Genomic DNA, 25,083 nt, shown 5'->3' with positions numbered 1-25,083 from the left:
TAACACATGTACACACATACGTGTAAATAACACATGCACACACACATACACACATGTACAAGCAGAAATGCACACAAATGTACATATACACACAACACGTTGCACACACATACACATGTACAGACAAATACACACATGTACATATAAATAAACATATGTATGCACACATAACACAGGCACACAAACGTATACACACATGCCATTCCACTCATGCCTGCACGTATCCCATTTTTACAAATACTTTTTCTAACATGCTGATTCAGCCTCCTACAGCACGGCTCAAGCCATAACAGCTTCTCCGGGGACGCTTTATCAAGTGACACAAAAGAGTTGTGGCAGAGTTGACAAGTGCAAACCCCCGTAAAGACATCTCTCAAACATTCTATGAAAAATGACAAATGACACCCAACCTAAATTGTAACTTAAAGTATTTGAAGCAGAAGCCTGAAAGGAGTTCTGCGCATTTCAGCCGGCGTAACTTCTAGCTTTTACTTCAATAACCATACCACAACAATGTTTTGTGGACAAGGCGAGCACTGCCGTTAGCTATTAAAAGATATGATAGAGATAAACCTGCACTATACTAACAGAGAGGAGGACGCGTGGCTGGAGGGAACAAGGTCCAGAGACGGACACGGTGAGAGATGGGAACGGATGGTTACTGAAGGTGCTAGAACAGGTCGTGTAGCTGGGAGTTGATGCACAAAGCTAACTCACCAATTAATGGGAGGCAAAATAGACACAATTTAGAGTCCTTCCTTGTGTTCAGCGTGAAAGCAAATCTGAGTAGATTATGGAGCTTTTTGCAAAAATAAAACTGTGGAAGTGGCAGGAAACACCTCAAAACTCTTAGGCAATGTGCACAATTCTTTGAACCACAAAGTCACAACAGAAGTGGAAAGATAGAGTTGACCCGCGATGAAAAAGTTTCTGTAACTCACATATGCACAAGAAGCAAATGACAAAGCAAGAAAAATGTTTGCAATATGCATTTCCTGTGTATATGCCCTTGATAGCTAGTGTGTTGCTGTAAATTAATTAGGGAAAGGAAAGAAAGACAGGCAAAGAACACAGATGAAAAGGCTGAGAGACCTGACCAGAGAGGTATTCCAACTGAAGAATTATAAAACAGCAGCGACAAAGATGACAGAATGCTGCTTTTCATTTATTAAATGGATAAAATAAGAAAAGCCCAGCGGGTGGCGAAGCACATGCTGACTCTGTCCCAAGGAGAGAGATTCAATCCCTCCAGAGGGACTTTGGCAATACATAGCAGAGTATGTTCAAATGTTCATATCATCTGACCCACAAGTCTAATCTCTAGAAATTAATCTCAAAGGGACAATCACAAATGTGCCAAAAAAAAAAAAAGATTCAACAATTTACAACAATAAGAAGTTGGGAAATAATGACCCACAGTAGAATAAAATTACTAAGCCCTTACAATGGAATGTTAAAACAAACAACAGCAAATCAATGTAAACTAGTGTTTGAGAAGAAAATTAATAACTGTTAATACATTCCTTTGTGATGAACAAAGCAGATTATACCATAACATATACATCAGCCTCAACCTCACTTCTTCTTTTGTTTTTGTTTTTGTTTTTGTTTTTTTTCTTTTCGAGACAAGGTTTCTCTGTGTAGCCCTGGCTGTCCTGGACTCACTTTGTAGACCAGCCTGTCCTTTAACTCACAGAGATCCACCTGCCTCTGCCTCCCCGAGTGCTGGGCTGACTTCTACTTAGAGAAAAAAAAAATACAAAGCAAAGTGTAGAGGAATGTGATCAGACATTTGATTTGTGGTATCTCTGGCTGACAAAACTGTATTTTCAAACGTATCCCTTTCACATGTCTCTATTTTCTATGATGGAAATATATTGCTTGTGATATAGAAGAAAACAAAGTTACTAAAATTGAAAAATAGGGAAAATATATTTTTTATGGTAAGAAATAACAGGATTATTAGCAAAAGGCCCCAAATTTTCCTGTGTCCATCGTCCTCTTTATAGCTTGGAAAGAAACATCTCTGTTAATTCCTCTGACAAATGAAAAACAGACTAATTAATTGTCCTGGTTAATTTTAGGTTTTCTCTTCTTCTTATATATTTGACACTAGTTAAAAATCATTTTGGAAGAGAGAACTTCAGTTAAGAAGTTAGGCCCACAGTTAGGCCTGTGGGCCAGCTCATGGGTCATTTTCTTGATTAATGATTGAAATGGGAGGGCTCAGATAACTGTAAGTTATGCCACCCCTGGGCTTATGTCATGGGTTATATAATAAAGTAAGTCATGAAGAGCAAGCCAGTAGGCCGCATCCCTTCACCGCCTCTGCCTCAGTTCCTGCCTCCAGGTTCCTGCTTTGAGTTCCTGGTCTGACTTCCCTCAGAGACTGAGTGTGACCTGAGAGCTGGAAGCCGAAATGAAATCTTTCTTTCTCGAGTCACCTTTGGTTACGGGGTTCTATCACAGGGACGCTATCTCTGTTGGAAACACTAAGACAACTAATAGATTCTCAAATTGGTTTGGTGTGTGCATGAGCACCTGTGTGTGGATATAAGAGAGACAGAATATGTATGATGGATGTGTTCATGTGTTTACAGATGTGCATGTCTGTGCACACGAGACCAGATGATGACATCATGTGTTCTGCTCTACCTCTCTCTACTTCGATCCCTTGAGACAAGTCTTTCACTGAAACTAGAGCTAAGTTGGTAGTGAGCAAGCCCAGTCATCCTCCTGTGTCCACCTGACTCCCCAGGCCCAAGCATTGGGGCTTTAGACACACTACCATAGCCAGCTTTTTACTGGGCTCTGGGGATTTAAACTCAGATCTTCATGCTTGCACAGTAAGCACTTTTGCCTGCTAAGCCGTGCACCCAGCCCCAGTAGGCAAATGTTACTCCTAATTCCTCTTCTTCCGTCTTAGGACTTACGTTTGTATCACTGAAGGGTTTCTTAGAGCCTGGTGTCACATCTATGACACTGGTCACTTGACCACTTTCCTCCCACCCTCCTTTCGCGTAACAATGGTTCCTGGACTGAGGATGTCATTCAGTGGCAAAGTACTTGCCTGGCATCAACAAGGCCCTGGGTTCGACCTCCAGTACTCCAAAACAAAACAAAACAAACAAACAAACAAACAAACAACCCAGTGGTTATGCCTGCACAGACACGGCATACCATTTCTTTCTTTCGGGCCTATATGTGCTTTGCAGAATGTCTAAAGTCAGAATTCTTCTATCATAGAATTTGTTTTTTTCTTCACTTAAATGCAGTTGAGGGGCTTGAGAGATGGTTCAGTGGTTAAGAGCACTGGCTGCTCTCCCAGAGGACCTGGGTTCAGTTCCCAGCACCCGCAGCTCACAACTGTCTACAATGACCGGTTGCAGGGGATCCAACACCTTCACACAGACACACATGCAAGCAAAACACCAATGCACGTAATAGTAAAAATAAAAACAATTAAAAATTAAAACTGCAGCTGAGACATGTCAAAGTGTTGAGCTTATTTTTCTTGGCAGGGGGCGAGGGGGAGTCTTCTCTCTTTTAGAAACTATTTCTCTGTGTTTGGCGCTTTTCTATAATAGTCACTTAATGCTTTATAATGGAAAACTTCTTAATATTTATTTCTGAAAATATAAAAATACTGAGGCCCAGGGCTTGGTCTAAGACTGTGAGTGAAGCGGGTTGGATGCCTGCCTGAATGGGTTCTGTTCCAAACTTGGGGTTGGCTCAGTGATTACTCGGCTTGGAAGACGTGGTCCCCATGGGTGTTGCAGGCTTGTTGGGTAGACCATGTTTGGGGACAGCGGGGTGCACCGTTTGGGGAGAGCTGATCACATAAGGCTTCCAATCGTGGATGTCTCCGAACATCCATCCATCCGTGGATAGAGGCCAAGCAAAGGCAAGCACGCCTGGCCCAGAGATCTATGTGAACCTGGGAGTTAAAGAAAAAAAATCACTTTTCTTCTTACGAGGATGGATTGGCCGGCTCAGCCTCCGCTGGAACTCACAGACCCTCCTTCGCATCTGCATTCAGCCAGCGCAGTTGCTGGCACTCGTGGGGACTGTCAGCATCTCATTAGAACCCCCTATTGTCAGGGGCTTAGAATCCAGGCATAAAAACTTGCACCGAGCTGGAACTTGGCACACGCAGCTACAGCCAGGAAGTGAAGTTTGTATGTAAGATTGAAAAAACATCTGTTTGGCCATTTTTGAAGGAGTGTGAGAGCAAACACAGGGAAGATGCAGGGCTTTTGATAGTCTGAGTTGGCTGTAACGCAAGGCAAACTTAACTGAGAGAGCAAGCTTTGGCTCGATTGCGTTTTCAATGTCCCTGGCAAGTGACTGCCCCGTGGCATGGTCCAGCCACATCAAGCTCATTAGAAGAAGAAAAAAAAAAAAAAAAAAGCAAAGGAAAAAAAAAACACATAGGATTGTGTTTTCAGACATAAGCAACTGAACTGACGAAACCTTCCCCCCTGGGCTTTAAAAAAAATATTTCCCAGAGAAGTGAAGACCTCGCTGGTTAGAAATACAGGTCAGGTGTTATCGTAATGAACTCCCCTGGGTATGTGGGATTTTACAACAGGCGAATTTGATCGTAACGAATGCACCATTTGGAATCCCATTCACAGCCTGCAACTCCCTCAGACCCTCCCTCCAAAACCAGGGTGGAAGCGGCCACTTTCAGGACAACGAGGGGTGACAAGGGGATTCCTCTGAGGTGTCCCCCCTCCCTGTTGGCAAGACGCCATTCTGTCTTTCTATTTCAACAGTTAACTTAAAGATTTGGGGTGGTAACTGTTTTTCTGAATTACCTGATGGAGTAAGCAGAATGTCTCCCTCCTGGATGAATGGTCTAGTAAGCAACATTAGGCAAATAATATCTCAGTGAACACTTCACACACACACACACACACACACACACACACACACACACACACCACTAATGCCACAGGATGCACTGTGGAATGCATATTAATATAGTAATAAACTATTTAAAATCTACAAAACAGCTCTTTAATAAGTCCAGCCTTGTACACACACAATTCTATGGTTGAACCATGAGAAATTGTCATTTCTTTATATCAAAGATGGCCAGACGAGGCCGGCAAATGGCTCAGTGGGTAAAGGGGACCTGATGACCTCAGACTGACATGGGAGAAGAACAGGCTCAGCTCCTGAAAGTTATCCTCTGATCTCTCTATAGGTGTCATGGCATCTGTACAAACACACACACACACACACACACACACACACACACACACACACACACATGCATAAAATAAATTCAATGAAATAGTTTAAGCCATGGTCACAAGAAGAAAATTCCATTTGCTTTAGCCTAATGATACATGGCAAGTAGTTTCAATACTTTATGTTACTGACTAATTTTAAAGCATTGTATTCCAAGTCTGGTGACAGGTGTTTTGGTCCTATTTGAGTCGTTTATCTACTGACTCTTTGAGGAGGTCATCAATCAGCTCCTCATCTCTTATAAGGGGAAAGCGGTGGTAATAATTATTGTTATGTTTACTCCACAAGGTGGTTGAGGGGCTGTGACTAGGCTTTTGTTCTTTAACCTGTAGAGAGAGATGTGAATCACTGTCATCATGATTGGGTAGCTTTGTTATATGGTGTCTTTCTCTCATGCCATCATGTTCCTTGTGAGGTCTGTTAGAGGGAGGACCTCATTATCCTACAAGGTACCTCATTCGTGATCAAGTGTGTGACAACCTAACCCTGGTCTCAGCAGCTACACTGTCCACATTTCTTCTGATTTTCCTAACAAGGTCATAAATCACCAGAGGAAACAACCTTTGCAATAGCTTCTTGTTAACTGGGAAACAAGAACTCTTCACATAGAATGGTATCAGTGCTCTCTTACTGAGATTTATCCAGTTATTCTCAATACATTTTTTCTCCCCTGCCTCACTTTTCCATTGGTTTTCATCTTGTACATTCATAATTCCACCACATACTTCTGGAACAATTTTTTTTTTGTAGAATAAAAACAAATGAGTCAACAATAATCTATTTCCAGAAGCTGCTCTGCTCCAGTGAGTCTAGGTCATGTGACAGCACACACATACACACACACACACACACACACATAAGACACATGGTACTTGTGTTGTGCTAAAAAGGTCTGTGCTGTTTGGCCCTGTATCCCCATCACACTGGGCAATATTGTCTATATGATTTAAACGCAGAGCTCAGAAATAGCTTAGGCGTGTGTGGGCCTGGGGAACCAAAGGTCTAAAGGCAGTGAGAAATAGCCCCCAAGGCCTGTCACTGAGCACTGGCTGACAGGGCTGTGTGCTGTCCTTGACACGTCCTTGTTTCTGGCACGAGGGAGGCGCTCTGGGTAAGAGAGGGCAGGCTCAGGCCTTGTGACAACAGCCAACATTTCAAGAGCACTCTACTCCATCACTTGGCTCTTCGTGCCAGCATGTCCCCTGGCCTCAAGTATTCCCTGAGCAGGTTTTGAAAAACACACACTCTTTCAGGCTCCAGGGACCATTGTGTAAGCTTCCAGCTCAGCTCCCCGGGCAACCCAAATGGGGTTTTCACAACTTCTCAAGGCGCTGACTTTGCCTCTTAGGCCATCGGTTAAGGCTAAGAGGCTCTGTCTCAATCCAGCAAGCCGCTACGCAAAGCTAACTTCCATCTCTCTGGAGGTGCTTAATGAAGGACAGGGCCATGTCACAGAGTCAAACAGAGTACAATACAGATGTCCTGTTTGGGGTCCCGCTCCTCCCTGAGGAACTGTAGACTGGTAACGGTTGCCGGGGAAAGGGAAGCGATATTCCTCAGTGGTGTAACCACTGATAAGTTACCCTTGATCAAGAAGGTCACTCTCCCTCAAGCAAGCTATCCAAAGTCAGGGCAGTAGTCCTCAAGCAAACCGAACAGTGTGAAACTTGTAGGCTTCAGTGGGAGGGAAGGGGGATAAGACAAGATAACGGGCTGCGGATATGATCGGTGTGGATTATACGTAAGAAATTGTGAAAGAGACAACAGAATAAGATGTGACAGAGGAATGGGAGGCAATCAGTCTATGCCTGTTGCCCCCTGATAAAGTCTAGCTATGTAATATCTGCTGGGTAGGGTAGCTACTGGACCGAACTTCTTTGCCTGTGACGTGCAGCGGAAATGAAACAGTGTGTGTGAAAATGTCCAGCGAAAAAGGCACACGCGGCTGGTTAAAACAAAAGCTCCATTCCTTACACACAAGCCACCCATACTTTATCCAAGGGAACCGCATTGCTCCCTTTCTTCCCCCAGGAGGACGGGCATAAACTGAGGAGTCCAAGTCCAGCCGGCAGTAGAGAACAAAAGGCAAGAAGGACGCTTCATCAGGAAACGATACTGGTCTCCCACGTGTCCATAGCATTTGGGAAACACAGCTCTCCCGCTAAAAGGCTGGCAGGTGAAACCTCGCAGGGAGGCTTCCGGTGCCAGATGGAAGGCGGAGGTCACTTACTTCCGTATGGGGAGCCTGTGGGCGAGCCGTTCAGAAATCCCGGCGATCCCGGCACCCCCAGGTTGGCCATAGGAACATTGCTGTAGCCGTTCATGCTGTTACTGGAGGTGCTGTAATTAGATTGCTGAGGCGTGGAGCTGGAGGAGTATCCCCTCGGGGAGATGCTGCTTGTGTTGCGAATGTATCCTTGACAACAGAAGAAACAGGCCAGGTAAGCAAAGCCCTACCCACCATCGGGCCAAATGTGGATTGTGTTTGTCCACATCTGTCCCAGATCATAAAGTCACCACTGCCAAGCCTTGCAGCATTTGATTTTTAAGTGTCATGTAGTCATTGTCCATCCCCATTTTTTTTTCTTTTTTTGTATATGCGTGCCTCACATGACTGGTACATGTAGCCCTTCAGATATTTAATCAGATATTTAATGCTGGTACTGGAAGCATTCAAAAATTTGTTGCCTCTTTTGGAATTTATGGTAAACTATTGTCATCTACAGTCACCTGACCATGCCACAGCACACCAGAGCTCAGTTAATTGTCCTGTAGAGCTGCATTGCCATCCTTGGTAACAAAGCTCTCAGCTTTTGATGACTTCTTTCCTCTGCACAGGCCACACCTCTGATACTTCCCCCTTCTCTTTATTTTACTTTATATTGTTTTGTTTTACTTTATTTTATAATTTGGCTTCGAGACAGGATGTCACTATGTTTCTGTGGCTGGCTTGGAACTTCCTCAGCATCTCAGACAGGCCCAGAAGTGATGATCTTCCTGCCTCCATTCCCAGGGTGTTATCCACACCTAGCCTTTTCCCTCAGCATCACTAGTTCTCTCTCTCTCTCTCTCTCTCTCTCTCTCTCTCTCTCTCTCTGGAGCTGGTAAGAGAGCCTGCCAAGCTGTACCTCACTGGACATGGACATTGGAGCTCTACAAGATACTAATTGCTATCACTGAGAAAAATCATTCAGCAGCCAAGCAAAGCTGGACAGATGCTAGGGCCAAAGCAATTCTTTTGAAGATTGTCAAATAAAGGACCAAGGAGTAAATATCCTGTTCAGAACATGACAATCTAGTATTTTGCAAATTTAACAAAAATTTAGAATCCTTTCTGGGAATGGAGGATGCTTTCTGGGTAATGTTTCTGGGGCCCTTTGCATTCTGCAGAGCAGTTTGGAAATGGTACTTTAAAGTCACCACCATTCTCTGTGTGGAGATCATTTTCAGTCAGAAGGTACTGAGGCTCACAGCGCACTATGCTGACTCAGGGCTCTGAGGGGTCAGCAGTCAAGTATGGACACCCAAGCCATAAATGACATGAAGGATGAAGAGTTTCCCTATGATTCTGAAGGCCTGGCACAGAGTTGGCATCCCTTTGTCCTGAAAGAAACTCTGCGATGACTATGTCTAAAAGTGATTGGATATAGCAATATAGCTCAGTTGTAAAATACTTGCCTAGCCTGGGCAAGGCCCTAGGTTCAATTCTCAGAAATGAAATATACATAGATTATATAGATAGAGACATCTTATATTAAATATAGTGTATATGTGTGTGTCATGTGTATAATCATATATATCACATATGTTAGACACATACATACATCTTTCTCTATATATGTACACATATAAATATATTTATAAAGAATGCTGGGCATAAAGAGTTCATATTTATAATCACAGCACTTGAGAATCTGAGGTAGAACAATTGCCACAAATTTAAGGCTAACCTGAACTACATAGTGAGTTTAAGGACAGCCTGGACTACATAGCTTGTCTGAGTCTCAAAAATTTTGAATCAATCAACTAATAAACACAAAAAAATTGTAAAGCAGTCTAAAATATCAAATGAAAAAAAAAACTTACTATATAGAGCATAGTGAGTGAATAAAATTAGAAGTAAATACCTAAGGGTAAAGATATTATTGGAAAAAGTATTCTTTTCAAAGAACTGTGTGTAACAAATTTAGATGGGCCTCTTCATAAAGTCAGCCTCTCTGAAATAAGTCTTCATATGGTAGACTTCCTCTACAAAGTGGAGTTCACTGAAGACCTTGCCATATATTTCCAATCGAGATCACGTACACTAGAAATTCCCAAGTAAAACGAAGCCGATACTCTTGGTTACCAAGGGCTGCGTGAAGTGAAAAGTAATGGGGCCATCAGCAATCTCTGTCATCCAATCTGACTGTCAAATAGCATCAGTATAAAATGAGCTCGATGATCACTGTAAACCTCATCTCCATATGCCTCAACTCTTTGAAATTGATGGTAGTCAACTTGACCCATTAGCATGTCTAGTCAAATTCTAGAATTTGAATTCTAGAGCTAGAATTCTATCTAGTTCCCAGAGAGCCCAGAATCTAACAGCAGCCTGCCTAGAATAGTGAAATAACCCATTTGTAATAGTGGGGTTTACCGAGGCACCTGCCCCATTGGATGGTTTGTAATGTGTTCCCTCACTCCTCATACGCCCGGCAGAGCTGGCCTTGTGATGGAGAAGCCCTCTTTGGATCCTGGCTTTCAGAAGGGTCGTACCTTGGTTGTTTCCTTGAGTGGATTCCGAGATGCTGACCCCGAGCTGGCTGCCGTAAGAGTTGATGCCCATCATACCGCTGTGAGCTGGGGAGCTGGAGAGAGCTGGAATCTGGCTGGGGTTCCTGGGGACACTGTACAGAGCTTCTGCGATGTCGGCAGCGCGCTTTAAGATGATGTCCTACAGAAAGGCGAGCTGCGGTAAGTACTGTATCCAGAGCCAAGAGTCAAATTCCACAGAGGGAAAGATGCACCACGCTCCTAACCTGGTTATTGTGAGGTGTGCCGTAAAGGGCTTCCACTAAGTCCGCAGCTCTTTTCAACAGCATTTCCTAGGAGAGAAAAGACAGGCTGGGTACAATAGAAGGGAAAGCCCCAAATGGCAAACAAACAAACAAACTAGAGATGGAAACAAGAAGTCCACACATTTGCCTCCAAATGTAATAAGCCAAGAAGTTTGATATTAGGTTTGACAAAGGGGATATAATCGCATTTACAAACCCTACAAATGGGGTAGCTGCGGACATTCACCACCCTAAGGGTTCTATCATGGTTTCTGGTACCCCAAAATCCCCACCAAACTGAGGGAAAAGTCAGTTAAACTTGATAATGTTTTGGATACTCTTTTGGAAACTACTTTGAAGCCAATGCATTTAAGATTCTGGTACTCTAAATTAATCAGATATTCTTCAAGTGCTTGATGAGCCTGAGTTTAGCTGCTTGCCAAGGAGTTGACAGAATCCTGAAATTCTCTTGGCAATCCCCACTCAAGCTTTTATTCTAATAAATATTCAATAATATTTCTCCTTGTTCATTTTAACTGGAAAAAAATAGCAATTGCTCTTCCCTCTCCTCTCCTTTTCCCTTTTCTGTTCCCTGCTTTCTTGTTTTGTTTTGATTTTTTTTGGGTGGGGATTTTTTGTTGTTGTATTTGTTTTGTTTTGTTTATAGCCTTTAAAATTGTTATTAAGCTGCTGTCCAGATATTATCTGACTTAATGGTGCTGTGTGTTTTCCCAGGAGAAAAAGAAAGAGTCTTGTTGAAGCCACTAGCATTTGGCTTTTTATTCAAATGCAGAATGAAGACCGTGTCATTTCATAATCTGCATGCCTGAAGCACAAAGATAAATATAAAAAAATAGTTTCTCTTTAGTCAAATGGTAACAAATAGATGGATCTATTTTTAAATAAAGAATGATGATGTCATGAGCTAGATTTGAGATGACATTTTCTGAGCAAATTCATTCACAAGTGACCTCTTTCATAAGGGTTTTATATGGAGAAGACATTTTATTAAATTCTTAGGTACATAGTAGGCTACATAAAATACTACTTAAACACAAAGGAATGACACTTACACTTTCAAGCAATGCTGCAAATACTCATCTTTATACAGTTGGCAATGTTTTGTAATCCCCGCATTCAGGAGGCAGAGACAGGCAGATCTCTGTGAGTTCAAGGCCAGCCTGGTCTACAGAGCTAGTTCTAGGATAGCCAGGGCTACACACAAAAACCCTGTCTCACCCCCCCAACCCCGCAAAAAGTAATTATAAACTAGCTATTCTTGTAGTATATCTGTTTTATGAGACGAAGCTTTCATATTTCACATTCCCTCAGATATTAAACATAATATATTTCAAAATTAGCAGAAACCTAACGTTCATTTTTTTATCTAAAGCACAGCCAGTTTCAAGGCTTAATTAATTTTAATGGGACTCAAACGGCTGGATTTGTCTAAATTTGCTGAGTGTCTACAAAAAGATGTTTGCGTAACAATTCCCAGTGCTTCTTACTTTAGCTAGCCTCTCTGGGTCTCCTGGGTGCCTCGGGATGACTTTCTGCAGCCTCTGGAAGCCATAGTCTATGGTGGGTTCATTTAAAGCTGAAAGACAAAAATGTTTCTTTGAGTATACACGTGGACTGTAAAGGAATTATTCTATGAAGTATTCCACAGACACTAGAAGAGTTTTGATATTTTCTAAGACTCAGTTCATGGTTCTAAAGTCAGTTAGGGGATCGTGTTATTGACATTGGTTAATTCACACATAAATTTGGAATTTGTAGTAAGTCTTCATTTACCATTAAAAAAAAACAAAAACAAAACAAAACAAAACAAAAAAAAAAACAGGTCAATGTTTCATCATCTTGGCCTTAAGCAATCCTCTGCTCCTCCTCAGGTAATCAGTGTTACACAGCCAGTCATGTACCAATTACTTTTAGCTTCCCTCCCCCCTTCAGTTCCTTCCTTCCTTCTTTCCTTCCTCTCTCCTTCCTTCTCTCCTTTCTCCCTTTCCTTCTCTCTTTCGTCTCTTTTCTTCATTCTATCTCTCCTTCCTCCCTTTCCTTCCTCTCCCTCTCCCTTATCTCTCCTTTTCAGTGCCAGGGGATTGAAGTCAGAGCCTTGTACATGCCAGACAAGCACTCTACCACTTTACCAAACCCCCAACCCAATGATACTCCAGTTTCTTAGAAAAGCAATAAACTACTTTTGTTATCATTTTTTTTCTCTCCTTCCTCTCTTCTCCTTCTCTTTTCCAAGTATATCTCCTCATCTATTTATGGTTCTAATACCCCCTTCTTTTTTCTTCTTCCTTCTTTTCTTTTCTTTTTTTTATTGTTTATTTTTCAAGATAAGGTTTCTCTGTGTAGCCGTGGCTGTCCTGGAAATCATTCTGTAGACCAGGCTGGCCTTGAACTCCACCTGTCTCTGCCTCCCAAGTGCTGGGATTAAAAGCGTGTGCTACCACCACCGGTGATACCCCCATTTTCTTAATCACTCTATTACATATTTCCATTCCATTTCCATACAATCACATTCTCATGAACGCTGTTCTCATCAGATTACACGTTCTTAATTTGCAATTATATGTGACTACTTGTGCTTTCTCAGAGGTTCGAGCTCCCCCCACAGCCCTGAAAGGCTCAGGGGAGCAGCGTTCATTTTGACTCACCACTGCACTATTGTGTCTCATGGCTAATGACAGAGCCTGACACACACTAGACATTTAACTTGGTAACTATGAGAGAAGTCAGTGAGTAAGGGACCAATAGATTGTGGTATTTCTTCTATTTTAAAGAGTTCTCTACAGTCCACCCCTTTCTCCCTTCCCCCTTTCCTTTCCTTTTGTTTAAACTCTATGGTTTAAAACTTATACATGACCAAAGAAAGAAAAAAAACATAAAATAATAACTTCCTGCACTCTTTTTAGGTAATGGCAAATGCAGGGGAGTATATTTTTAAAATTTTCCTATTTCCATACTTATTTTATAAACACCTGCTGCTATTATGCTATCAAATGATACCTTTTCTTTAAACAAGTTATAAGCCCCTTTAATTACATAGGAAAGAATAAAATCACACATAAACCAATCACTTAAGAAATGACCAGGGTTAGATACTTCAAACAATATGGGCTATTGCCTTTGCTCTTGGTTGTTCACCAGAACTTCGTGGAAAAACCTATTGTTCAAGGCACCACATAAGTTGGTCACAGATCATGGAGAAATCAAGTTCAGATGCTTCCTCCCTGCTGGCTAGCTTTCATCCTAGTAGAAGGTGCTCTATTGTCTGTTTGGGTGTGTAGGAAGGAAGTAATCAACAGGCGTGACAAGCTATGAACCCTGTGAACTGTAATACTTACCAGCGCGGCGAGCTATGCCACTGGGTACAGTGGTGGCAGGAATAATGTGAGCATAACCAACCACTTGATGATTGGATTTATGGCCTGGTCCACTGGAGGAAATACACGCGTGCTGTTGTAATCTGGCCAACAGCCCATGGTTGGGGAGCTCTTGGCCTTGCAGTAAACCTACTGCTCTTTGACACTATGGTTCTGCTAAGTTGACATTCTACCAACCGCCCTCTAGATTCTTATCTCTCTACCCATAGGTTGTACAGCTTTCAGTCCTCATCAGAGAAGCTTCTTGGTGCCGTGGATGGTGGTTGAAGTACTGGTCATATTGGAGAGGGTAAGGGCTCATCCACAAATGGGCCAGCTCTTTCGCATGCCTTCAGACTCATGAACCATAGAGGAAAAGGTAGGAGAAAGATGGTAAGAGCCAGTGTTTTCTTGACATGACGGACAATTGCACCATAAAGTCTCAGGAGCTGTGTTTTCCTACCCAAGACCTGCATATTGAGCTATTCAACATTCCAGCATGGAAGAGGGAAGGGCTTGACAAGCCCTCACACTTAGCCGAGGAGCTATTGACAGTCGGTGGCTCCTTTAAGAGTGTGGTGGCTGGCTGGCCAGTCATGCACCAGGGGACAGCCCCACAGCTATGAGTAGAGAGACAACACAAGTTGAATTCAGTGGGTTATTTGAAAGAGCAAAGGGCAGGAAGTTGAGAGGTGGAGGGGAGGTAGGGAGAGGATCTGGGAGCAGTTTGGGGAAACAGTGTGGGGAGAGGTGAATATAATCCAAAAACGTTGATAGAAATTATAAAAGATTTAGTCACAGTGTACTTTTTTTAAAGTTACATTGATGGAATACTATGGAGTATTTTCACTTTCTACTTCTTTGTACCAACTGAATATTCATATAGTAAACTTGTACTCCTCCCATTTATTATACAAAAATAATGAAAGTATTTCCATTTGGGTGTCAGAAAATGAAATGCCCAGGGCTAACACCTTTGCTTATATCCTTCCAGATTTAAACACACACACTTAAAATTACTCCGAGAACTGTAATTTATCGTGCTTACATGGCCTGTTTTAACCCACCTAGAAATGCTGCATGCCATAAGCTTTCTCCCTGGTGCTTAAGTATTCTTTTATAACATTATTTTAAATTCCTGCATATTTTCCATGATATGCTCTATAATTTATTTAAATGGCTTCCTAATTCGGGCATTTAATGTGATCCGAATTTCTCACTATTATAAAAGCCAAAGCAATAATTATCATTTGTGCATAACTTTAATTACTTCAGTCAGAAAATACCAAAAATTAGAATTACTGGACCAAAAATTATGATTTATATTTAAGGCTCTTCACACATACTATCAAATTACTTCTTGGAAGAATAGGTAAATTCACACTCCCGCCCACTATGCATACAATTATTTCAACTTATAATTATTTTTTAAAATTTTCAACTGATAATTCTCTATTCATCAGTGAGGTTGATGGGTTTTTTCCCCCTTATATTACTATCATTTCAATTTCTATTTTTTGTGAGGTACTTGATGCTTTCCATTTCTTTTTAATAGAAATTCATCTTTTTTTTTCAACTTGAGAATACTTTAATGTGAAATGGCCTACAAAGGCTCTCCCATTTGAACGCCTAGTCCTTAGCTGTTGCACTGTTTTGGGAAGTTGCAAGGACTGTAAGACCGTGGTTTAGAACACTGGTCACTTGGAAAAGACATGAAGGTGACATCCATGTCTGCTTCCTTCCTGCTTTCTCCCGCTCCTGGCAACACTTGGATGAGCTTCCCTGCCATGGTGGACTCACATCCCCAAGTGCATGAGTCAAAATAAATCTCTCCTCCCTTAACTCGCTCCTTTCATGCATTTTGGCAAAGTGACAAAGTAATTAATATGATTACATATTAAGATTTGTGTGTGGTGTACATATGTGCGTGTGTGTGCGTGTGTGTAGGGGGATACAAGTGTGTGTGGTACATGTACATGTGTGTCTGTGTGCGTTATGCGTACATGTGTATGTGTGTGGTGGTTATGGCATATGTATGTGTGTGATATAATATATATATGGGGTATGTGTACATGTATGTGTGTGTGTGTTATATGTACATGTGGGGGGGATGGGGTGTGTGTGTGTGTGTGTGTGTGTGTGTGTGTGCAGGTGGAGATCAGAGTACAATTTTTAGTATCTTCTTTTGTTATGTTCCTTTTTTTTTTTTTTTTTTTAGACAAGATCTTTCAGTAAATCCAGAGCTCATTGATTAGCAGGATCAGCTTCCAGCAAACTCCAGCGGTCGCTCTGTACCTCCCCATCAGGAAGATCACAGGCAGACACTATCAAGTCAAGCTTTTTCCCTAGGCATGGGACATCTGAACCCACACCCTCATGCTTGCACAGCAGGTGATCCGCTCACTGAGCTAACCCTCTAGCCCACATAGTGTCTCTGATTACAATTTTGAAAAAGCCCTAGTTTAAAACAAAGAAAAGAAAAGAAAAGAAAACCTGGTGAAATTGACCGGGTTATGGTTACTATAGCATTAACACAAAACAAAAAGGAATTCTTTTCTCAATACTGTAATTTTTCTTCCAAAGAGAGAGAGAGAGAGAGAGCAAGAACGAGAGAGCCACTTCCTCAAGAATTTAAATGTTTTGCCATAGATTTGGTATGACTCATTTAAGATTGCCAGCACCTCACCACCATTTTACTTCTCCTTCTTTTTGTTTTAATTTTCTAAATGGTCTCCTCAAGTTTCTAGCTAGTACAATATTAAATTCCTGCCGATTTTATTCTGGTTGGCTTTAAGATGGTGGCCTTTTGGCTTCTGAGTTCTTTGTGGATTAATACATACTAGTCTTATCTGTGTTCTGCGGGTAATGCTTTGATGTCTTGTTTAATAAAACATGTCTGTATGTGTGTGCATGTGTGTGGTATTAGGAAAGAAATCCAGCCCTGACGCTAATCACACATTCTACCACTGATATATATGTAACAGCCTATTAAACACTTTTGATTGGAACATTTACCATGCCAGCCATGTTTTCGACTGTAAGTCTTTCCATGGTCTTCTTTTATTTCTTTCTTAATCATCATATCATCATCATCATTTTAGTTTTGTGTGTGTGTATGGTATATGTACATGTGTGTACGTGAGTGTGTGCACTGAGGGAGGTCAATGGTGACAGATCTTCAGAGTTTTAGTTACAGGTGATCGTGAGCCACCTGATATGGTTGCTAGGAATTGAGCCCAGGTCCTCTGGAAGAGGAGTACACGGTCTTAACCACTGAGCCATCTCTCTGGCCCTTCTTCTGTTTCTAATACTATTCCTTTCCAGGAAAAGAATCTCAAGCCTGGCGTCCACACACCCTCCAGAGCAATGCTACCCATACCAGCACATGGCACAACATTCCCATCATGTCAAGAGCACTAGCTTAGCTCTAGGCAGTAGCAGCATGTGCACAAGCTGATCTTGATTGCCAACTGGGATTACCTAGGGGGACACGCTTCTGGCTATGTCAATGAAGGTATTTCCTTAAAGGCTTAACTGAAGAGAGAAAACCTACCTAAATGAGGGTAGCAGCACCCCAGGGACTGGAGCCCTAGAGTGAGCTGGCTTCTGGTGTTCATCTCTCTCTGCCTCCTGACTGGATTTCCACCCCTCTATCTTCCCTCCCTTCCCAGACTGCACCCTCAAAAAAAAAACATAAAAAAAAAAAAAAAACTTCCTTCCGTAAGTTGATTTTGCCAGGTATTTTGTCCTGGAAATGTGGAAAATAACTGATAGACTACATTCTTTTTTCTTTTCTTCTTTCTAAAAGTGTCCCCCAGCACATTTGGGGGTAGGTGTATGATACACTTGCGCCCAGAACAGATGTAAAACTAGCTGTATACATAGACTGGAATCATTCTGCAAACTTTTTCTTCACTTAACCTTATAACGTCAACAGTTATAGAAACCTAGTTCACAGACAGTCAGTGGCTGAGTGATGACAACTGCTATCGACGCTATTAGAATACACTGAAGGGTCAGTACAAGGTGGGCATCAGGCAAAGCCCGCTCCGCCCGTGAGTCCCTTAACCTTCACCGCTACCCTATAGGCTCTCTCCTCATGCTAAATGCAGTGACAGCTGGCAAAGACGGGATCTGAGTTCTGGCGTCTCCAGCACTCCAACCTGTACTCTTAACCTTTCTGTCAGGCCAGGTGCAGCATCCCTCCTTCTGCCCTCTGCGCTTCCTTCCCAGCTTCAAGGAAAGGACTCCAGATGGCGGTGGAGTCTGTTTGGGCCACCTGACTTCGCAGCCACTGACAGTGGAAAAGGCACCATTTGGTATCAACCAGCAGACACAACAGCTGCCTGGGTGCTGCAGGGCAAGCAGGCTCACAGCACAGTCCTCAGAGTGAACGGTAGCCTCCTCTCACGTGGGCTGTGGGCTGCTTGTTATCCAACATGCAGACTATCTTACTTGGCAGAAATGTTACAGACACGGGTACACGTGTCACGTGTGGAAGGCACGTGAAAGGGTGGAGTGAGAAGGCTGGCTTCCGGACCCTCCTTTCTGGAGCAGCCCCTGGGGCAAGCTCACACTTCTACAGGAGAGCAGTGAGGCATCTCACCATCACGATCCCCCACCACCCATCTTCTCTCTCAGTCTTCCCACTACTTACAGAAGTGGCTCTCTCTCTGATTAGCACACACTACAGTTTCCCTTGAATAGAATTTACTACACTCGGGTCCCCCATTCTTTCTCCAGCAGGCTAAAAACCACCAGACACAGGGTCCTCAGTCCCACTGAAGTAGAAATCATGCAAGCAAACCCATTCGGGCTATTTACAGACACCAAACCATTACAAAAAAAAAAAAAAAAAAAAACACCAGACCACCTCAGACTTCCTCACTGCAAGACTGAGTTTGACAGTGTCTACTTTGGTTCCAAACTAACTTCCCGGGCTCTACCCTGAATCCCATCTTCCCCCCTTACACTCTCTCTCCCCATCTCCCTGGGTGTTCTCTGGCTTTGGGGATCCGAGGTGAGCCCAGCAAACCTCATTTAGCTAATGAGGTGCCCAAGACCAGCACCAAGACTGTCTCGAAGGACCTAGCAGGTCATTAACTGCCATCATCCCTGTAAATTTACAACCTCCCCTACCACATGGAATGTGGGATGCTGTGAAGTTCTGCCAACGCTCTGCCTGACAGGGATGCAGAGAAATGCTGGCAAGACAAAAATCGAATAAATTAAAAATATGCTTCAACCTATAGGTTCTGTTTATCTATGTCTTTCTTTAGAATATAACATTAAGGTAAAAGGTCACATCCCCCCTCCCGAAGTATAATTTATATTTACCCTTTATTAAATAATTACAGCATGGCATGAAGTTAAATATTACAGGAGCTAATCAAGGGGGAATTCAATAGAGAAGACTGCGACATGAGAATTCCGTCTTTGCTATACATAGAATGTCTTAATCCTCCACTGGGAATCATTCGGGTTTGCTTAAGGAGTTTAATAACACACAATTCAACTGCCACAGAGTCTAAATCCCATTTGGATCAGCCATGAAAAACTTTCATCAATACCTTGAGATTTCATAACATATCTCTTGAGAATCCAGATCTTCAGTGTCATTTCTCATTTTGACTGTGAATATAATCTATGAATTTCCTCACATATCCAGGGCCCAACAATGCGATATAAACTTTAAGAAATGCATGAAAAGGTTACTTTTTAAGTAAATAGTATTTAACTAAAAATATCTACGTGGGAACTACTCATAAACAGATGGCTAGTGCTCAATGCCATCTCCCAAAGGATTGATGAGCTACGTATATTCTATATGATTTCTATAACTTCGTGTCTTCAGAAGAAGTACAAGTCTCAGGCCAGACATTCCCCCAGCTTATGTTCTGCTTCTGTTTTCCCAAAGTCCAGCAGCGCTGATGAACATGGAAAAAGAGCTGTTTGTTAGAGCTCTGGAGCTACCTAATCAACAAGACATTGACATTACAGGAAGTTATTCCTGGGGCTGGGGAGACGGCCCAGTGGTTAAAACAACTCCCTGTTCTTCCCCAGAGGACCAGAGTTTGGATCCCAGCACCCACACCAGGCAGCTCACAACCCCCTTTAATTCTAGCTCTGGGGGGTCTGGCATCCTCCCCTGGTCTCTTGGTGGGTACCTACATACATGTGTCCTATATTCAGAGGGACACTCGCATGCACACAATTAAAATATAAAAACAAGTCTTTTAAAAAGAGAACTCACTCGTGCCTTGACCACTAAGAGTGTAAACCACAGATGTGGCAGGATGGGAGTTGTCTGTGGGGTTGTTGTAAGAATTTGAAAAAACAAAAGGGTGATGGACGAGGGAGGATCTGATTGGTCACTGATCTGAATGCCACTCTGAGTTGCAGGCGAATCACAGCACTGGCATGGGTTTCACTCCACAGTGAATCCTCATTTAGAGTCTAGTATCACGTGTAGCCAATCAATTTCTATCAAAAGGCCACGAAAGGCAGCAGTTCTGCACTTGGCTGTGTGTCTGCATCCCCATCTGCAAAGAGCAGTCTTGCCTTGGATATGATGTTCACAGACACTATGGTCCACAGAGGAGGACAGTCCCCAGAATCAGTGGGCCCCATAGTTCCAAATCTCAACTCCCTCCAAGAATAAGGAAAACACTTGAAAGGAATCTCACTTTTGTTGTTGTTGTTGTTCCAAAAACACAAAGCCAAAGACAACTGGAATCTATGTAACGTGAATGCACAGAAAGGAGAGAGAAGTCATTGGGCATCTCTGGCCTTTGGCTTTAGCTCCAGAGTGTGACTGCCTGTTAACAGGGCAGAAGAGGGGTGAACATCCCTGCTTTGGGAGGACTCCAGAGGTCCTGGAATAAGCCTCTGTCCTCACGCCACCTTAGGACGTCTCCTTTCTCCCTTCTTTCACAGTATCCATGTCTTCAAGCCCCCTTGACCCTACCTGTTGATCCTGGTGAAGTCTGCCTTCTATCACTTGGGCTCTCCCCATTCCCAACTTCTTAATCACTGTCAACCTGTCAAAAGTCCTAATACGTTCAACTGTGAAAGATATACAGTATCCCTTGTCATAAATGCTTGGGGCTGGGAGTATTTTGGATTTTGAAATTTTACTTAGAAATTTTTGCATATTCATGCTTGAGCTAGCATAGAGATGAGCCCTACCTATATCCTAGACTTCATCTGTATTTCATGTGTATTGTATACGTGTAGCACAGAAGGTAAGGTCTCACACAACATTTTTACCACACCTGCATTTTGACGGGGATCTGTCATGGGATGCCAGGTGTGGAAATTTCCACTTTACAGTGTTGTGTTCATGCTCAGAACGCTTAGGATTTTTGGAGTACTTCCGATTTTAAAATTTTGGCTTAGGGAGGCTCAAGCTATGTTAATTCCGCGTGCTAGGGGCTGCAAGGGTGAGGCCTTTCACAGCATCTGACCCTATCATAGAATCTGCCTTAGATTCCGGCAACGGCCAGCGACAACAACGTCACCCCTCGACGTGGCCAGGAAAGACTTTGGGAGATTTCTCTGCAGACACACGGGTAGACTCACCGTCCTCAAAGACCCCTTGCAACTTATGATCCCGAGGATCTCATTGACTTGAATTAGTGGCATCCTCTGCGAAATCGGGACGCAGACACCACAGCTGTAAGCTGCTGGGTTGTGCTGCCCTTAACTTCGGGGACACACTGAAATCTGCCCTCATGTCCTTTTGAGTCAAAGTAGCCAACACGTATCGGGAGCAATTTGAAAATAAATAAATAAATAAATAAAAGGAATGAAGACAAAACCAGGAGGAATTACTCAGAGGCGGCACCTGCCTTTGTGGACACAGGAGCAAGAACACGGGGGAACCAAAAGCGCACGAGAGAAAGATTAGATGGAAGCCTTTGATATTTAATTTCAAATGAAATATTAATTTAATATTTAATTACGCTTTGGTTCCAGGAGAAGCCGCACGTCACAAGACAGATTGTTTGAAGAAGGGAGTAATATACACGGTTAAGGAGACAACTGTAAAAATTAAAGATAAATTTCAAGCGTAAACCTAAATGCCAGCAGGCAGCAGTTATGAGTGCATGCGCGCGTTCGGAATATTGTAGCGGAGAGCTCCTGTCCGTTAAGGAGCTGGGCGGCCTCTCGTGGAGTCACAGTTTCCTACTCCAGATCTGGCAGGGGTTGGGGGGGGGTGTCTTTATTCTGTAGACAGAACTGAAGAAGCAGCTGCCTCTCACAGGAGCTGGGGAGATGGGCAATTTTGTAAAAGTGCAGGCCACCGAGAGGGCTGTTGGTCCAACTGGTTTCCAGTTTGAACAGGGATTAATTGTACTCAAGCTGGTTTTTGATGTCTGAACTGGATATTTTAAAGTGAAAATCAGATTCATTTCTTTGATGGGATTTTTTTCCCCCCGTGATAATGCTATGAGGGGGGGAAACGAAATATAAAATGGATGAGCTATTAACATTTGAAATCAAGTTTTCACATCTGCCTGGTGCATTTTTGCTAAGGGGGGGGACGCCATACCTCCAGCGAAGCCTTGGGGAGCAGGCTGTCTGGGATATGATTATGGGGGCAGTTGGGGCATAGAGCGATGTAGGGTTGCCCATTTCTCCTCCCAGCTCTGCCACCTCTTCCTGTTGATAGATACTTTCTCACAAATAATGAACAGTGGTATTTAATCAACACTTTGGGCCGCTGCTGAAATAAAAGATAAGTCTTGGGGGACTGAGGGTTAGCTGACACAAATTCTTCCACTTTCATTGGTGTCGTCGGTAGCTAGAACAACACTGTCACTCTGAAGTGTAATTGCACACCTTGAAAAGCATCTGCATACACAGAGACCAGCTGGGACCTTCCCCCTTCCGCTCCCTGTCCACCTGTGACCACCCCCCCCCATCTGCTTCCAGCTGACCCCCTCCCCACCACCTGCCCAGGCCATATTCTCAGACCATCCCTTCTCTGTCTCCTGAACAACCGTGATCTCACACAAATCCAAATTAGAGACTAAAGGCATTGCCTGCCGAGTTGTTTGTTTGTTTGTTTGTTTCAGAAATCATCCACGTTTTCCAGACAAGAAGATTCGCAAAAGGCCACTGCCGGTCAAAGAGCAATGAGGGAGGAAGTCTTCCGGACCCATCACAGCCACAGCGTCTCCTCCTGCCAGATGCTAGCCATGGCCCTGGTGTCCATGGGTTCCTAGCTCCGTGCGTAATTACCCTTGTGGACACAAATGACTTCACCCTCCCTTTAACGTAGGCGGAGCTCACGTGCATGTATATGCATTTTTTTTTTTAAATGTGTGCCGGCACCGATGTGTGTACATGCACATGAAGGCCAGAGGTTGACATTAGCGTCTTCCTCAACTGTCACTCCAATTAATTAATTAGTTAGTCAATTAATTGTCCCTCCGATTAATCAGCTGGTTGACTTTGGAGGTAGGGTCTCCCCCTGAACCTTGTTCTCACTGATTTGGTCCACTCAACTCCAGGGGTCCCGCTTTCTCTTCCTCCCCGGCACTGGAATTACAGCGGCACACCATCGTGCCTGGCTTTCTCATGTGGGTGCTGGGGGGTCTAGCCTCAGCTTCCCATGCTCGACCCCTAGAACCCGTACAAAGCTTAAAGAAGAGAGCTGACGCTGCAACATTGCCCTCCAGGCCTCCACGTGCGCACCATAGCATGCAAGCATTTGTACCCCACACACTCCCTGCCCACACGCACACCACACGCTTAATGAATACTGTTTTTAAAGTTTGGGTGAAGGCTCCTGCCTCTTATCCTGGTCACTTCGCTTGCCCAGCAGCAGTCCTCTGGGCTCCCTTCTGCCCCCAGGTCCAGTTGCATAGTACTGGAAGTTACAACACATGTGATTAAGGGCTGAGCCTTGGAATGGGACAGCTGAGACGGAACTTACTCGGCAACCACGGGCAGGTGACTTAATTTGTCTGCGCAAAGGGTTTCTCACCTATGAAGCTGAGGTACTAATAAAACTGTCATCGCGGGGAGAGGTGGTAGTTATTAGAGGCCACGAGACAAGTCCGGCCCTGTGAGCTCAGCGGATGACAGGCGTAATTACTAAATTACAATCACTGTTTTTTTTTTTTTCCTTCCTAGTTCTCTCGTAGGATAGAATTTATCAGAGCTTTAACTTGAAATCAAATGTGGAGATGCCCCAGCGGGGAAAATGATTGCTGGGTAAGCGTGAGTGTGTGAGTGCGGGGCCCTGGAACACACCCCGAGTGGGCAGGCAGGCATAGTGGTGTGCACTGAGAACCCCAGCACTGGGGGAAAGGCAGAGCTGGTGGCTCTCAGAGGCTCCTCCCCAGCCAGCCCAGCTGAATCAGTAGACCCCAGGTTCAGTGAAAGAGCCTAGAAAAAAGTAAGTTAGGGAAGTGATGGAGGAAAACATTCCCAACATCAAACAATGGCCCCCCATACTCCCTCATGGGCAAGCCCAGCAATGCACACACACACACACACACACACACACACACACACACACACGGGACAGCCTTTCCTTGTAAACTTTCTGCCACATCAAGTAAAGACAGCTGAGAACTCTGCCCAGCCAACCACTGTGTTCCCACTGGCCCCAGGACAATCTTTCTCCTTGCCAGTTGTCTGCAGAGACATCTTCCGGAAGAGCAGAGGAGGGGTCCTCCTCCCGGCCCGGCCTCAGCTTCTATACCACCTCTGGGTCTCAAACCAGACAGAGGTGACGGGACTCTTCTGATGAGCTGAGTCCCGGGTGACCCTCAGCTCCAAAGCAGCAAGTTGCAGGTTGGCAAACCATGGCTGAAGGGAGACAGCGCTGCAAAGCTGCACGTGTGAAGAAACTGTAGTGTTTCTCTGAGCCCCAGCATTGCCTGTATTGTCCTTGGCAACGGTAGCCACAGAGAACTGATTACTGTACTCTCTTTACTGATAGCAGGTATATCTGATAGCTTAAGCAACTCCATTGTGTTGCTCCTTGCATCATCTGTAGCTAGACTTCACACGTTAGAGTTATGTGCATGGAAGGGAGTGTGACAAAGGAGGAGATACTTAGCCTCCTTTTTGCGTCTTGATCTCCTAAGTTCCACCTAAGGGTAAACACTAGTGGGGTGTCCATGGGTGACATGCCCATGGTCTCCCAAGAACCCTTCCAGTTCTCCAAGGCGTGAAGGCTCTGAGACAGACTCCAGAGCAGAAGCCATGCCTCCTAAGTTCAATTCTTTCCTTAAATACAGGTGCTGAAGTCCTCAAAAAGTGTCATTTGATGGCTGTTGTGATTGGGTTCGATTAGGGAACCATCTGTGGATAATCATATAATTGGTACCCAAACTTTATAGATAAAGAACCTGAGGCTCAGAACAGCAGGGAGGCTTAACAAGAGGACAAGA

At 43.6% G+C, this 25,083-nt stretch overlaps 1 protein-coding gene across 9 annotated transcripts in view; it reads right to left on the bottom strand.

Moving 5' to 3' along the window:
• The window catches only part of Ebf2 (EBF transcription factor 2), a 193,920-nt gene that overhangs the window by 6,502 nt on the left and 162,335 nt on the right, over nt 1-25,083 (bottom strand). For 5 of the 9 annotated variants that reach the window (XM_055609706.1, XM_055609703.1, XM_055609704.1 and 2 more), the window contains 4 exons: nt 11,807-11,895; nt 10,281-10,346; nt 10,018-10,195; nt 7,490-7,675 (listed from right to left, as the gene is read on the bottom strand). In XM_055609706.1, the coding sequence (XP_055465681.1) occupies nt 7,490-7,675; nt 10,018-10,195; nt 10,281-10,346; nt 11,807-11,895 (519 nt within the window). Of the gene's footprint in view, nt 1-573; nt 579-7,489; nt 7,676-10,017; nt 10,196-10,280; nt 10,347-11,806; nt 11,896-25,083 lie in introns of all 9 variants that reach the window. The other 4 variants (XM_055609709.1, XM_055609710.1, XM_055609712.1 and 1 more) reach the window with 2 other exon arrangements.

This window comes from Psammomys obesus, unplaced genomic scaffold (assembly GCF_907164565.1).
Source record: "Psammomys obesus unplaced genomic scaffold, mPsaObe1.curated_primary_1811, whole genome shotgun sequence".
Classification (NCBI taxonomy): Eukaryota; Metazoa; Chordata; class Mammalia; order Rodentia; family Muridae; genus Psammomys; species Psammomys obesus.
The sequence above is the reverse complement of the archived record's forward strand: the minus strand, read 5'-3'. Positions and strand labels throughout refer to the sequence as shown.